The sequence below is a fragment of the Abrus precatorius genome, unplaced genomic scaffold (assembly GCF_003935025.1).
Source record: "Abrus precatorius isolate BTA unplaced genomic scaffold, Abrus_2018 Scaffold11, whole genome shotgun sequence".
In the NCBI taxonomy this organism is placed as follows: domain Eukaryota; kingdom Viridiplantae; phylum Streptophyta; class Magnoliopsida; order Fabales; family Fabaceae; genus Abrus; species Abrus precatorius.
The window spans coordinates 13703369-13719813 of NW_020874303.1; the positions used below are offsets into that span (position 1 = coordinate 13703369).

Genomic DNA, 16445 nt, shown 5'->3' on the forward strand with positions numbered 1-16445 from the left:
GTTTTGTTCGATTCATGGATTTTGTACTTTATATTGAAAAATCAAAACGAGAAAAAGATTCAAATGGAAATTTAAGAAGAAGCATTAAAATAACGTGATCATATGTTGTTCTCATGATATACAAAATATATATAACATTTACAAATATTCATTAAAAGTCGTCAAAATACATTAGGACTATTTTCTACTATTTACAAATACTCAAAATAAGATAAGTCCTAATGAGCAGCCTATCCATCACACGACCAAGTGGCACTAGTCATCCCCATGCCGGTCTATCATCGCTAAGTCCTCAAAGTCAAGTTCGTCATCTGATCTGAGATACAGATCACCTGGGTCGGCAGTGACCTGCGTACCAATAATCCACTCAAATGTCCATCGTGATGGTCTTCCAATATGATCGTGGTTATGGTATGTGAACATGTATGTCACTACTGTTGGGGTCCTTACGGTGCCAGGAAAGAGATATATACATAGAGTATGATAGATTCTATTTACAGGAAAATCAAAAGGGATGCTAAAAGCTAGTTCCATTTCCATCATAATAAGATCACTAGGTACATCACTTTCATATAAAATAATCCTAAAGAAACAAAATCTCTGGTACTCATTAAGTACATAATTTAACCTATTAGTTATGGAACTATCTACTAATCTAATTCCCTCGGTGGGTGCTGTCATCTGGGTTCCCTGAAATGTTGATGTAAGGATGAGTCTCTATTCATTTTACCAAGCATACATTCACAATTTATCACACATTAAAACAAAGATAATACAACAATCATATTCATATACATGCAATAATCTCTAAGTGTTCAGCTTATTACTTTTTCTCTCTGAATATTCAAAGTTCTCATTTCACTTTCACTGCTCTTGAGATCCCTCGAGGTCTTCCTTAACATAGATAGTTGCTGGATAGCCGCAGCTACACGGATACAACGTGTGCCGACTCGGCCATTTTTAGCAAAAGTATGGTCAGGAGTATTAGTCAGGAAACGAGTGTAAGGCATGTGGTGCTCCTACTCTCATTTGTGTTGCATAATTCAAGAGAAGCATCCACCACTCTCATTTCCCCAAGACTTATCAATCTTCTCCATCTTCCACACTCTCAGTGTACGTAAACTATCTATACTCGTCCTTATCATATTTCTTTATGATTTTTCTTTCCCTTTCCATGTTTCTATCTTATCTTTCTATATCTTTCTCTAGTTCATTATTCCATCATACATATATTACTTAATCATTGTCGAGAGTTAGTTCCCTCGGACTCAGTCCACCATATACATGCATATATACATATTCAAAATAAAGATCACACGTATCATCAATCACCACAAAACATGCTTAGTTCCCTTGGACTCAGTCCACTATATACATACATATATACATATTCAAAATAAAGATCACACTTATCATCAATCACCACAAAACATGCATCACACACAACAAGTCATATTCCAAATATATCGAAAACATGTTATCATTCATCACACACTCCAATCACACATTTTTATAAATACAAATACAACAGTTCTTAGTAATAAGATAGAGCTCTCCTTAGAAAACTAGTGTTTGATGATGAGAAAGCAAGAAAAGGTCAGTTCACAGACCAAGGTAGTTCTACACCTTAGAGAAAGAGATTCTTTGAGAAAAGAAGAAATAGAAAAGATAGAAGTGAAAATAAGAGGTTCGAGTTCTAAGATACTCACCAACGATTCTGTAGAATTGAAGTCTGAGTTTGGATTCTGCAAGTTTTGGAGTTTCTACGACTTTTATCTGTGATATAGGAAGAGAAAGTTCAGAGAGAATGAGAGAGGAACGTAGGTTTTCAGAAATGAAATGAGTTTTCATGTTAGAAATCTCTTAAATACCCCTTAGCTCCACGCATGCTCGCTTGAGCCAGGAACAGCTCGCTTAAGCGACGCGATCTCGCTTGAGTGACGGGATATGCTAGCTTGGGCGAGCTCCATCTTGTTTGAGAGAGATGGTGGCCAGAGAGGACAATATTTTTCCTATGCGTCCTCACCTGAATGATGCAGCTCGCCTGGGCGAGATCCTCAGCTCGCTTGGGCGAGATCAATCTCGCCTGAGCGAGGTGGCAGTTAAGCAGAATCTATCCTATCTTGCTTGAGCGAGATTGCCCTGAAACAAGATATTTCTGGACGCTCAGTCTCGCTTGAGCGAGATTCCCTGCACCAATCACTTCTAAAACTCTTCAAAACACACTCCTAATACATCCTAATGCCATTTAATGTTAACCAGAACATCATTTTCTAAATAATGAAAAGAGGGTGTTACAAATACTACTGTGATCGTGGAGCTAACATCCTTAGGTGAGATAGATTTTTTATAAAAAGTCTCTTACAGTATCCTAGATTATGTAACTTTTGATGAATTTTGGATTCAAGGCATGACACAATCAAATTATAAGCTGTAATTATTAATTGAAGTCTATATGTTCTTCAATTGACCAAAATTTGGTGGCTCAGTTATTTTTTATTTTGTGACATATATTGATATTAATTTTCTTTGGTCTCTTCACAGATTTTGACATATTTTGATATTATTTTTCTTTGGTCTCTCCACAAGCACAACTCAAGCAAGGGCCACTCCTTTGATTAATGTTGAGGCTTGTGCCATGATGGCAGCAGTTGTAACTTAGGTATAGATTTCCTATTTGATAGTGAATAGCTTTAAGACTTCAACTAAAATCTAATCATAGATCATTTTCTTTCTACCTAATCTCTCTTCTGAATACTACTGTTGAATCCCCTAAAGGTGCTATTTTCTTGACATGTATTGTGAGATTTTCTCCCTTATATCTTTCCAATCTTTGGAATAGTATTTTAATAAAATATTATTTAGACAAAACATTTCCTTTTTCACCCTAAGACCCGAAACTACATGAAGGTATTAGAAAAGAAATTCCAGCAGTAATTTTTACTTTTTAAAAAGCTCTAAAAAATTTTCAGACATGTTCATGTTTATTTATCTGTTTTCAGTTTGATACAGCCTTACATATTTATAACCAAACCCATAAAAATTGATCATTCAATTTGTTCCTGCTAAGCGTACACTAGTCTTCTCAATGCTTTTTTTTTGTGGAATAAGGTGACGTCCTTGCAAGTATCGTTGGCTTTTCTCAATCTTACGTCAAGGGTATACTTGTAAAAGGCACTCCAACGATAAAGTCAGGTGTCAATTTAGATTATAAATGCTACTGAATATTCAAAAGTCAACCCTTTACATATACTTCTTACTTTCTTTTCATAGGCATACTGTTGGACTAATGGGCTTTATGCGTCAGCCTTATATTTTAGCTTTTCAATTAAGTAAATGATTAAAGATTATTTACGCTAATGGGTTCATTCATCCCCTAATTTAGTCTTAATCTGACCTGGGGGGTGTGCTCGTCTTTATTAGGCCGAAGGGGTATTCGGTTTCCTTTTTCTATTATTGCAACCAAGTGGTGGTTTATCTAGTACCTAGCCCCTAAGCCCGACGAGGTACGACTCAAGGGCTTGTTAAGGTCTACCGACCTTTTCTGTTGGTGTCATGGTTCTCTAGTGAAAATGATATGGTTTGACCGATAATGTATTCGATTTTAACACGTATTGGTGTTTTAGCCAAAGGGGTATTCAGTTTCTTTTTTTTTTAACGTTGAGACTGCGTATATGTTCAGTTTAATATGCTAATTCTAGAGGATCTTCAGAAATGAGGGTTTCAGCAATTTAGGGTTTTAGCTAATTAGGGTTTTTCAAAAATTAGGGTTTCTTCTTCGTGGTTTGTGTCTTTGAAACAAAAGGTTGGACGCTCATATTCGTTAATCTGAAAAAGAGCTAATGGTTGGAACAAGGTGCGATTCATCATCTGCTCGAAACCCTACGTTTTATAAATATGTAGTGGTCCAGGCCTCATATACACTTTCTGTCCTAAACCGAGGGGTATACTTTGATTTTTTGTTAGAAGTTTTTCTTTTTCTCCCGACAACTTTAAGGTACGCTTTATTTTACTTTGCCCTTCTCTTCTTTCCTTGGTCTTTACATGCCCTATTCCATTGAGTGGGAGGATTCATTGTCAGACCGTACAAGGTCGAGCACTAGTGTTAAGGTTGGGGACCTCGAAGGAATCGAAAGGTTTAAAGAAGTTTCTTCAAGGCCGAATGATGTGGGGGATGAGCTTGAGTTGACAGTTAGGGAGTGTGAGGACAATGTTGAATCGTTCGATATTGTCACTGATGGTTTTGAATCAACTAAATCGTTACCAAATGCTAGCCCCCAAGAGAAAGACCAACATTTCCCCTTGTACAATTCCTAGCTATGAATGGGTGGACAGTGAAGTGGCTGCGTACTTCTCACATTTCCAACAAAATAAGCGTCATTGTGACATATCATTATGGGAGGCTTTGGATCCTTATCCTATTAATATAACTGTTTGTCGAGGGGATGGTTCTAGTAACCTTGATCTTGTATTTTTAGGAGATGGTGTCGAGATGGTCGACACCTTCTTTGTATATAAGTGTATGTTTAAGGAATTAGGTATAAAAATTCCCTTTGATGACTTTCAAATGGGTGTTTTGAGGGTCCTGAATATTGTGTCGACGCAACTTCATCTGAACGGGTGGGCAGCAATGCAAGCTTTTAGAATTTTATGTAAATTTCATTATGTAGAGCCTAGCATAGGTTTATTTCTTCATTTTTTCTGTACAGGCCCTTTAGACAAAGCTAGATGGGTGTCGTTAATAAGGCAGACTGAATTGCCACTTTTAAAACCTTATACTGCGTCGTTCAAGGGGTTTAAAGTCGGTTACTTTAAAGTAATTGTGCACCCTGTCGGTAGAAAATATTTTTTTGATAATGAAAATAATCCTTTTTTTCCTTTTCACTGGACCTGGGTGCCTCGTTGGTACAATGTATTTCCTGAGGATATGATGTTGGCTGAAGAACTATTGACTTTGGAATATTTGAAGTCTCTTCCAAAAGAGCTTCTTGGCCAAGCCCTTATCCTTTTGCTGAAGTCCCCCCCAACCTTGCTTGGATATGGATGATATGCTTTGTCTTTGTAATGCATAATTTGGATACCGGATTATATTGATTTGACTTCTTATTTTTATTACAGGTATAATGGCTCAAAGGGGACTAGGTGTGAATGTCGTGGCAAAGGAAAGGCAAAAGGCTTATGTCGAGATGAGAGCATTCGCAGACAACTACAACGACAAGATAGTTGTCGAACATTAGGCCAGATTCTATCATGCTATGTGGTAGGCTGATAGTGCCACTTCGATCTGACAAGGGACTTCTTTGGTGGGAAGTTCCTACCTTATGATGAAGTGGATGATGAGGTAGAGCCTGACTCCGAGGAACCTAGCCAAGCTCATAGTGCTGCTGCCGAAGACACACCTGCCCAAGATGAAGCTGGGGGGGGGCAATTAATAATTTTTCTTTTTTGTAAAGAAAAGGTGGATAGTGCCTCTTTTTGTAATGCTTTCAGCTTCAATACTAGTTTGATTTTTTCATGTTTTTCACTATATTGTGTTATACCTTATTTATTTACTTTATCTTTGTGTTGTGAACCATGATTTTATTAAAACTAAGTAGGGTACTTCGAGAAAAATAGGTAAAATAACTAAACAAAGGGTGATGTTCGAGAATAATTTAATTTATAGAATTTGTTGACTTATTCTTGGCCAAATAAACTTGGAAAAATTTGATACATCCTTGACCGAGTGAGGGTACTCGGGAGGGTAAAATTTGATTCATCCTTAACTGAGTGGGGGTACTTGGGAGGGTAAAATTTAATTGATTCATCCTTAACTGTGTGGAGGTATTCAGGAGGGTAAAGGCGGAAATCCATAATAACTGAACTAGATGTAGAAAGATGTAACTTTATTAACAATGTGCTTTGTTAAAAACCTTATCAGGAAAATCTCTTTTCACGTTCTTTGAAAAGGACAAAACCTGAGCGAGGAAAAGAGTGCACAATTTCACATATTACATTTACTTAACTAAAATAATGCTTTAAATGTGAAACATTCCAGGTCCTCGGTATGTCTTTCCTTTTGAGTGTTTCAAGCTTGTAAGATCAATTGTCTAGATGAGCTAAAACCCGAAAGGGTCCATCCCAGTTAGCAGCAAGTTTTCCTTCTCTTCAGTCTCAACATGCTTCTCCAGTTGCTCTCCAAACCAGGTCTCCAACCTAAAATTATCTTAATTTTATTTTTGGATTGAACCTTGTTGCCATCATTCTTCTACTAGCCTCAGCCATGATAGCTGCTTGATCACTTATCTCGTCCAATAAATCCAAGTCAACAGCTAAAGATTCACTATTAGAGTGTTCATCAAAGTGTTGCTTCCGAAAGGATGGCTCCCTAATTTCGACCAGAACCATGGCGTCAGTACTATAGGTTAACCAAAAAGGCGTTTCCTTTGTGGTTGTTTGGGGAGTACACCGATAAGCCTATAAAATCTCAGGTAATTTTTCTGCCCCCATTCACCCTTTTCCGAACCCAATCTTCTTTTTAGCTCATATAGGATGACTTTATTTGCTGCCTCGGCTTGTCCATTAGTTTGAAGGTGTTCGACAGACGTGACTCGGTGCTTAATCTGCAATCCTTCTAGAAATTCGTTAAAGCGCCGATCTGTGAACTGTAGACTCTTATCTGTGATTAGGGCATATGGAATGCCGAAACGTGTGATGATGTTTTTTCAAATGAATTTCTGAACATTATGTGTTGTGATGGTGGCAAGCGGCTCTGCTTCAATTCATTTGGTAAAATAGTCAATAGCGACAATAAAAAAATTTACACTGTCCTTTAGCCAAAAGAAAGGGTCCTAACATGTCTATTCCCCAAATGGCAAAAGGCCAAGGAGAAGTAATTGGATGATGGTTGTTGGCATGCTGGTGTATATATGGACCGTGTTGCTGACAGGGGATACATTTTTTTGACAAAAAGATCACAATCCTTGGATAGGGTCAGCTAAAAGTATGCTGCCCTTAGAATTTTTACTGCCATTATTCGTTCCCCCGAGTGGGTACCATAAATACCTTCATAAATTTTCCTCATTACATAATTGGCTTGTTTGATATCAAGGCATTTTAGCAAAGGGGTAAAGATTCCTCTTTTATACAGTTCTTGACCAACAAGGGTAAGCCTGGCTGCTCTTTTTCTTAATTATCTCGCCTGATCCAGATCTTTAGGTATATTATTAGTATTAAGATACTGAATAATTTCTGTCATCCAATTCCGAGATGTATCTTCAATTTTGATACATTCCTGTCCACGTATGCTAGGGAAACTAATTTCCTGCTGAATCATGCTGTGTAGCTGACCGGGCTTCCTTTGACTTGCTAATTTTACAACTCTATCAGCTTGCTCATTTAGGGTTCTCGATGTATACTGAACACGTACTTCCTCAAACTCGTCTTTTATCCGTTTAAACTCCTAGTACTATTGCAACATGACTGGATCTTTAACTTGGTAAGTACCATTAATCTATTTGGCCACATTGGTCCTTCCAAAATAACTCTTGCTCCACAACCCTTAAGGTTTGACGATCCATCCATATGTAGCTTCCATATGTTTGTATGGGTCTGTTTCTGAGTAGTGAACTTGTTAAGAAAATCAGCAAGCACCTGGGCTTTAAGGGGTCCTCGATTTTCAAATCAGATGTCAAATTGGGATAACTCCACTGCTTAAGTCATTAAACGTCCTGCTAACTCCGCCTTTCATAAAATTTTGGCAACTGGGCAATCGGTACGTACCACTATCCGATGACTTTGAAAATAATGCCTCAATCGCCGAGCTGTGAGGACCAATGCTAATACTGCTTTCTCTATTAGCTGGTATCGAGTTTCGGCATCTTGAAGCGTTCAGCTAATGAAATATACTGGTGCCTGCTTAGGTGTTGCATGCAATAAAATAGAGCTGATAGCCTTATCTGATACAGCTAAATGGACGATCATGTCTAATCCCGATATTGGCTTTATTAGATTGGGAGGGGCCGCCAATGTGTTTTTGTGTGACTTCTTGAGGAGGTCGATGAAAGGATGAGATCTCTCTGCCATTGTCGGCAAAAATTTGGCAAGTGCAGCTATTCGGCCTGTCAATCGTTGTACTTATTTTATGTTACGAGGGCTGGTCATCCCGATAATAGCCTGACATTTCTCTGGGTTTGCCTGAGTCCCCCTTTCAGAAAGTATGAACCCTAAAAACTTTCCTCCGGCTACTCCGAATGGGCACTTTTCTGGGTTGAACCGCATCTCATGTCGTTTCGCTTCACTGAATACTTCAGTCAAATGAGTAACATGACCGTCAAGGTTGACAGATTTAACTACCATGTTATCCACATATACTTCCATACACTTCCCTATCTTCTTTGTAAAAATTTTATCTATCAACCTTTGATATGTCGCTCCTGCATTTTTAAGGTCGAAGGGCATAACTTTATAGCAAAAATTTGCCTAATTTGTTATAAATGTCGCTTTCTTCTCATCTAAAGGATACATCCGGATTTAATTATACCCAGAGTATGCATCCAAAAAACTGAGTACTTTATGGCTAGAAGCCCCATCAACTAAGGTCTTAATATTTGGAAGGGGGTAAGCATCCTTAGGACATGCCTTATTCAAATCTGTGAAATCGGTGCACATCCTCCACTCCCCGTTGGCCTTTTTTACCATCACCACATTAGCCAACCAGGTGGAATATCACACTTCTTAGATAAAATCGGCTTGTAATAACTTGCTAGTTTCTTCTTGGGCTGCTTTTGCTCTATCTCCTCCGATCTTCCTTTTTTTTTAGGCTACCGGTTTGTGCCCCTTGTAAATTGATAGGTAATGGATAAAAAAATCAAGGTCTATTCCTGGCATGTCTGAGGCTGACCATGCAAACAAATCAGCATTGTTTAATAGCATCTTTTTAAGGACTTGTTTCTCATTCAATGTGAGGCCGATTTCAAGGCATATGACTTGTTCGGGCTTTTTTCCTAATTGAAAAGGTTCTTTGTTTTCATTAGGTTTCACCCGAGTCCCCTCGTCTATTCTTAGATCAAGCTCTATATCCAACTCTTCCCCTGACCAAGGGGATACAATGTCGATATCTTGTCTATACCCTTGGAAGGGTTTTAGATGCAAGCTTGCAAAGTGGCATTCTCTAGCTGTTTTTTGGTTGGCATGAACGGTAATAATTCAGCCTTTGTCAGATGAAAATTTCATAGCCAAGTGAGGAGTGGACACTATGGCCTTTAATTTATTAAGGAATGGCCGACCGAGTAGTATATTATATGAAGTACTTGCTTGTACCACTAGGTAATTGACCTTGATACATTTTCCTTCGTGTTCTGATCCGAACAAGGTGTATAGATCGATACAGCCATGGGTCTCCACTCGTTCTCCAGAGAAACCGACAAGTAGTTCGTTATACTCCTTCAATCCCACGTTCGTCGTTATGCTTGACAGGGGGTTCTCTTGACCTGCTATATTTTTGTTCCATTCTTCTATCACTATATCTTCTTGATAGCTCGGGATGATGGTCCTTGCTCCTTTCAGCAAGTCTAGAAGGGTTTGTTTGTATAAACCCTTGCAGGTGTCTGGCTTTAACCAAATCTTCAATACAATCCTTGAGGGTTGTACAATCTTCAGTGGTATGTCTTCTGTTTCTATGATATCGGCACGATTTTGACTTATCTGCTCGAGGGGGGTATTCGCACACCTAGGGATAGTCAATATCTTAGTGGCCAATGCCTGCTCGAGTACTTTGACCGATTGGTGTTTAAAGTAGTGTAAATGGCATATTTGGGTCCTCTTGGTGGTCGCTCGGCCTCTCCTTTTCGGTCTTTATTTTCTTGCTAATTTTAAAAGATTCTCTTTTGTCACCTTCCCTTTGGTTGGACCCCTATTCCATTTGAGCTTGGCTTTAGTACTCGGTCAATTCTTCCATTTGCATATATTTTGCTGCCCGACTTCTTAATTCATCCATATCAATTGGTGGTTTTTTGCATATACTGTTGATAAAAGGGTCTGGCCTTAAAGCTGTTATAAGGTGGTGCATTGTGACTACCGGCTCCAAATTGTGGATTAAGAGGGCAACTTTGCCGAAGCATTCCATGAACGCTCTAAGTGTCTCTCTCTTTTTCTGTTGAATATTTACTAATGCCAATGGCGTCAAAGGATGACGATAGCTTGTGGCAAACTGCAAATTGAATTGTCTGGTGAGCATTGCAAACAAGTCAATAGATGAAGGTGGTAGCTCGGTAAACCAGTTGAGGGCTGATCCACGAAGTAAAGTAGGAAATATCCGACATAATAGGGCATCATTTTCTGTGTATAGGCCGACTTGAGTTGTAAAGATATCCAAGTGTTCCTCAGGGTTGGTTGACCCGTCGTACTTCTCCAGTGTTAAGCCTCTCCAGTTCTCAGGTAACTTAGCTTCCAGAATTGGTTGGATGAAAGGACTTCGACCTGAAGCAAAGTCTCGTTTGACAAGGGTCCTAGTTTGCTGATATGTGCTCGGCCTTCCCTGTAGAATTGAAGACTCTCCTTGCTCCTGGAGTAGGGGAGTAGTTTGAGAGGGTATGTAGGTTTTCATTTCTTCCCTTAAGTTGGTATTCTCCTTTCTCAAAGCCGACAACTCTAAAGCGTCTTTCTCTCTTATCTTTTGCATCTCCCTCATTTCAGCTCTAAGTTTTCTTATCACCGAAAAAAGGCTTTCATCTCCTCCTTCTTGGGCTAGAACTTCAGGTATCGGTGGGTTAGGCGTAGCATCCTCCTACTGATGAGAGGCTCACCCTTGCTGACTCTGTCCTTCCTGCTGACTCTTTGTAAGTACCATGATTATTCTGAACTCGAGACAAATCGTGCCCCATGGTGAGCGCCAAAATGTTCCTGCTAAAGGTACACTAGTCTTCTCAATACTTTTCTTTTGTAGAATAAGGTGACGTCCTTGCAAGTACTGCTAGCTTTTCGCAATCTTAAGCAGGGGGTGTACTTGCAAAAGATATTCGAATGATATAGTCAGGTGTCGATTTAGATAATAAATGCTATTGAATATTTAAAAGTCAACATTTTACCTGTACTTCTTACTTTCCTTTTATACGCACACTGTTGGACTAATGGGCTTTATGCATCAGCCTTATATTTTAGCTTTTCAATTAAGTAAATGATTAAAGATTATTTATGTTAATAGGTTAATTCATCCCCTAATTTAGTCTTAATTTAACCTGGAGTGTGCTCGTCTTTATTAGGCTGAAGGGGTATTTGGTTTCCTTTTTCTATCATTGCAACTGAATGGTGGCTTATCCAGTACACAATTTATTGATGTTTCAGGCATATCTAGACATTATTCAGAGTTGTCTTCGTTGTACTAGACATAACAATTGAGTGTGTAGTGAATGGAACATTGATGTTGGCTATGCTCTCAAACTCAGACAAGGTTGATAAATGTTTTTGCCATTGCCAGTAGTCATGTTTCCATAAACGTGGTTCATGCTTGAAATTACAAAGTCTTTAAGACAACAGGACTTGTTACTGATTAACAAGGTGAAAATAACACTGTTGAGTATTCAAGCTGTCCTCACTGATGCTGAAGAGAAACAATTCTCAAATGCTACTGTCAAGGAATGGCTGGATATGGTGAGAGGTGCTGTCTGTGATGTTGAAGATTTGTTGGACGAAATCAACACAAGCTTTACGATGCCAAGTCAAAGACGAGACGAGTATCAGAGTGAAACTTTCATTGGTAAGATGCGATACTTCCTTGAATCTCACTTCAAATATGCCAATACCCTGAATTCTCTCCATCTTGATTCTGTCAAGGTCGCTTTATACATCGAAGGTCTGTTGATGGGAAAGATTACAATGATTTCATCTCCTTATTGTAAGCAAATTTATGAAAAGATTGCTCACATTCCCACCAAATTTATTGACCTCAAACTCGTAGAGTGACCATATCAAGAGTCTCCAGATGAGACGGTAAATACTTTGAGTAAATACTAGCCAGGTTTTTTTTTGTTTCTAAAAATATTTTTTTAAAATAAAAAATTAAATTTTGATTATTAACAAATTTTATTTTTATTTATTTCTTAAAAACAGTTTTTTATTGTTTTGCCATCAATACTTAACCGGTACTCAATTTTTATCATAATTGACCAATGTTGGCCAAGAAGGAGAAAGACCAACGTTGGCCAAAGTTTCTTTTTTTTCAACTATATTATTTTAATATTAAAATTAACTACGCAAAAAATAATAAAATGAAAATATTAATTAAAAGTAAGTTAAAATTCATTAACACCTTATGTAAACTTAAATAATTACATCAATTAATAATTTTTTATAAAACATAAGATTAATTAATTCAACAATTGATATAAAGATTTTTATCAAATAAATCAACAACAAAAAAAACACTTCATTACATAATTTTATTAATATATTTTTGAAATAATTATAAATATTAAGTTTTGAATTACATACTTATTAAAATAAAATTTAGTATATATAATCAAAAGATAATATAAAATGATTTAATAGTTAAATTCATTAATTTCTTTAATATATCTAGTGTTATCAGATTCTAACTCACTTTTAATTAATATTTTTATATCATTATTTTTTATAATTAATTTTAATATTAAATACTATTTTGTTTCTAATTTACCAAAATTTAGATGACTCGTGTAGGAGAAAAGCATATTAGAAATACTAACAACATATTATTTTAAATCATTTTAATTATTTATTAAATTTAATAAAAAATTAACTTGTTTATTTATCCTTGTTGGTCCAAGGTGTATTGGGTACTATAATTTTATGAATTTGAATAACTTATTTAATGAGTTTAAATTAGATAAGTGGCATAGAGAGAGCATACAATTTAAATTCTTTCCTTATCTAATAGTTGAATGAAAATTTTTATGCATTTCCACTTCATTAATAATAATAATGGCATTAGAATCGGTCCCATCACAAACCATGTTACTATCATATGCATGTCACACGGTGTTGCAATACACAAACGAAGGCTTTCTTCAAAATAACAGAAAAATGAACAAACAAATAAATAAATAATAAAGAGAACAATTGTGTTGTTCTCTTACCCCTGCAATAATCTCTCTCACGTTCCCCTTTTGGGCACATTGATAGCAACCAGTTTCACCATGCATAGGAAAATTCATCATCATTACATGATTTTTAGATGCTTATGCCACAGAATGATAATTTTATTTTTTATTGTAAATTTAAATAAAAACTTATTAGTGTTTAACAGAAATTTATCTTAGATTATTTTATTATTTTTTTTACGAAGCAACCTTATCTTCAATAATTTAGTACAGTTTTTTGCATCCCTTGACCTGTACATTTAATCTACTTGCTCAATTTATCATATCTCGATGCTCCTCTGTGCACTCTAGTCTCTAGCAAATAACTCTGTTTTAAAAGTAACATAATTTTTTGACAATTATAATTTATTAAATTAAAAAACTTTATTTTTATCAGTTATTTACATTAAAAAATATTAAAATATTACTAAGTCTTATTTATATTCGTTCTATTAAATTTATTATATATTTTTGTCACAATTTATTTATTAAGTAATTCTTTTAGATAAAAAAATTATAATTTTGATATTATACATGTGTTTATTTGTATTACAAGGTTTTATTGTAACAATTTATCTTTTATTCAGGCCCGGTTTTGAGGGTAGTTTAGAGGTGCGATCGCCTAGGGCCCAAGCTTAAAAGAGGGCCCAAAGTAAAAATTGTGTCCTATTTTTATTTGAAAAAAATTCTAGCTCTTACAATTTGCAGTTGAAAAAAATAGAAAAACAAAAAAGACTTTTTAATTTCTCGCACCTCACTTGCTATAAATGTAGTCAACTCATTAATTTCTGTAGACTCAAAATTTCATTTAATTCAAAAATTTTACTATTCTTAACATTAAAGCTTTTAGAGAAATTTAGTTTTCTCCAAAAAAATTAAACAATTATTGAGTTTGTCAAATTTACAAATTGTTATCTAAATGTTTACTTATAGAATTTTTTTTAGGGTCTAAGTGACTATATCATCAACTGAAAGAAGTTTTTTAGAGTTAAAGTTAATCAAAACCTACCTAAAGTCATCAATGTCACAAGAGCCGTTGAATAGTCTCATAATTTTATCAATCGATAAAGAATTTTTAAAAAATATTAATGTTAATGTTATCGTTAATGATTTTGCATTTTAGAATACTCGTAGAACTCATTTTTTATGATTTATTTTATTTTTGTAGTTAATTATATTATAAGAATTGGTTGAATGAAAGAATATTTTTTTAATAATTTTATTAAAAAAAATTATAGCCACTTAAAAATATATATTATTTTAATAAAATTATTAATATATGCATTTATTTTGTTTATTACATTTTATAATTTTTTTAAAGAGCCCTAATTTCTTATTTTGCCTAGGGCCTCCAAAAAGTCAGGAATGGCCCTGCTTTTATTTTAATATTTTTTATAATTTTTTTATATTATAAGTATTTATTTGATAAGATGAATTTTTAAATAAATTTTTATATTTGATAAAATATTTCTGTCCACCGTATGAGTTAAAAACACTATTTTATATACATACACAAAGTGAGGACTGTTTTAAATATAGGATTACGTCTCTTAATAATTTTTTTAAATTAGTAAATTGACTAATTCATTATTCATATTCTAATTTATATTTGTTTAATAATTTATATATACATACACAAAGAAATCACTAATTTATTATGAATAAATTTGAAAAATTTACAGGTAGTTTAACTCGTAATGCGCTAGCTTTAGTTAAACTATCGGTATAAATATTTCTGCTATTTGTATAGGATTTGTAAGATTTGATCAATTTATTAAGTTGTTCTTGATATTCAGTTTTGGAGGATGATTCAACGTCTTTTTGCCACCTGATTTTGAAAGTAAAATTTAACCTAAATCCTAATTGAAAAAAGGAAATAGTTTAAAGCATAAGTCTTACTAACATTGATGAGATAATGTTTGGATACAATAGGAGATGCAATCATTCATTATTCATATTCCATTACTGGGAGCCATCTATATGTACTAAGTAATTGCATCTCAAGATTCTGATACTCAATTTGCTGTTCCTTCGATAGGTAAAACATGGTTTAAAGTATTAGATGGTGGCGTTGGACACCGACACAGGGTCTGAACGCATATGCAACCACACCTTGGACATCTAACTTGACAATCTGAGTTGTCTTGACAGTGCCATATCGTAATGATTCCCCTTGCTTCCGATTCAGTGCACATGTCTGCATACATCAATAACGTCATCACAACAACATCATAAGAACAACGTTGTATACACATTACAGATTTTGTTTAAAGAAAGAAACACAATTTAGTGTGTCGGAATTGAGTCGTGGAATTGAGAGATGAAAATAGAACATCATTTCTCACCTGAGGCAATGACGAAGAGAGCCATAAAGAATGCCAATTTGGCAACGGAAGACCTTGCAGTGTCCATGTTGTTGGTGAAACATGTTCTTCAGACGCATGTATATATAATAGCTGATGGATGAGACCACCTTCACTGTAATTTTGTCCCACATGGATTTCCATATTTGGATATTCTCAACGAGCAATCTGACAAAATGCCTTGACTAATGCATTAAAATTCAATAAAAATATTCTACCGATCGGTGTATATATATATATATATATTTATTTTTTTTATCATTGATATTTGCTCACTATTATAATAGGCGATCAAACACAAATATTATATTTAATAAATATAACATATCATTAATTAAAAATAATATAATTAATTAGTATATTTATAAATAAATAAAGAATCAATACACATAAATGTCATTCACTTGTGTATTTAACAAATATAATATTGAATGCTACAGTTAATATAATATATATATATATATATATTATTTTTTTATTAAATTAATATTCAGTATTATATTTACTAAATATAACATATCATCAATTAAAAATAATATAATTAATTATTATATTTAATAATAATTAATTATATTCAACAATATTTTATTTTGCAATTTTTATCTATCAATATAATATAAATTTAATAAAATTAAGATTATTTTTATAAATATAAAAATATATTTTTTGAAAAATCTAGAAATATATATAAAGTAATAAAAAATATAAATAACAATTTTAATCATCAATATTTAAAATGAAATTAAAAAAATGTGAGTAACATATAAAATTATTACAATAAAATAGTGTAATTTACACATAATTTTTTTATTAGTTTTAATTATAAAATATACACATAATAAATTGTGAAAGAATATCTCACTTTTCAACTAATTAAAGTAAAATTGTTAATTATATAATTAAATATAATATATTTTCTCTTTAATATATATATATATATATATATATATAAGTTAATTTATCCCAAAAATGTCATTAATTAACCGTA

The 16445-nt window shown here is 34.3% G+C and overlaps 1 protein-coding gene across 1 annotated transcript; it reads left to right on the forward strand.

Moving 5' to 3' along the window:
- The first annotated feature begins 11481 nt into the window (after positions 1-11481).
- On the forward strand, positions 11482-11940 carry LOC113855650. The gene has a single exon (XM_027487279.1). It carries the CDS (start codon positions 11482-11484, stop codon positions 11938-11940), a length of 459 nt encoding a protein of 152 aa, XP_027343080.1.
- Positions 11941-16445: the final 4505 nt, after the last annotated feature.

Bases quoted from the DNA above. Each gene is read 5' to 3' on its own strand.
- LOC113855650 (XM_027487279.1), top strand. From the start codon at position 11,482: ATGCTTGAAATTACAAAGTCTTTAAGACAACAGGACTTGTTACTGATT.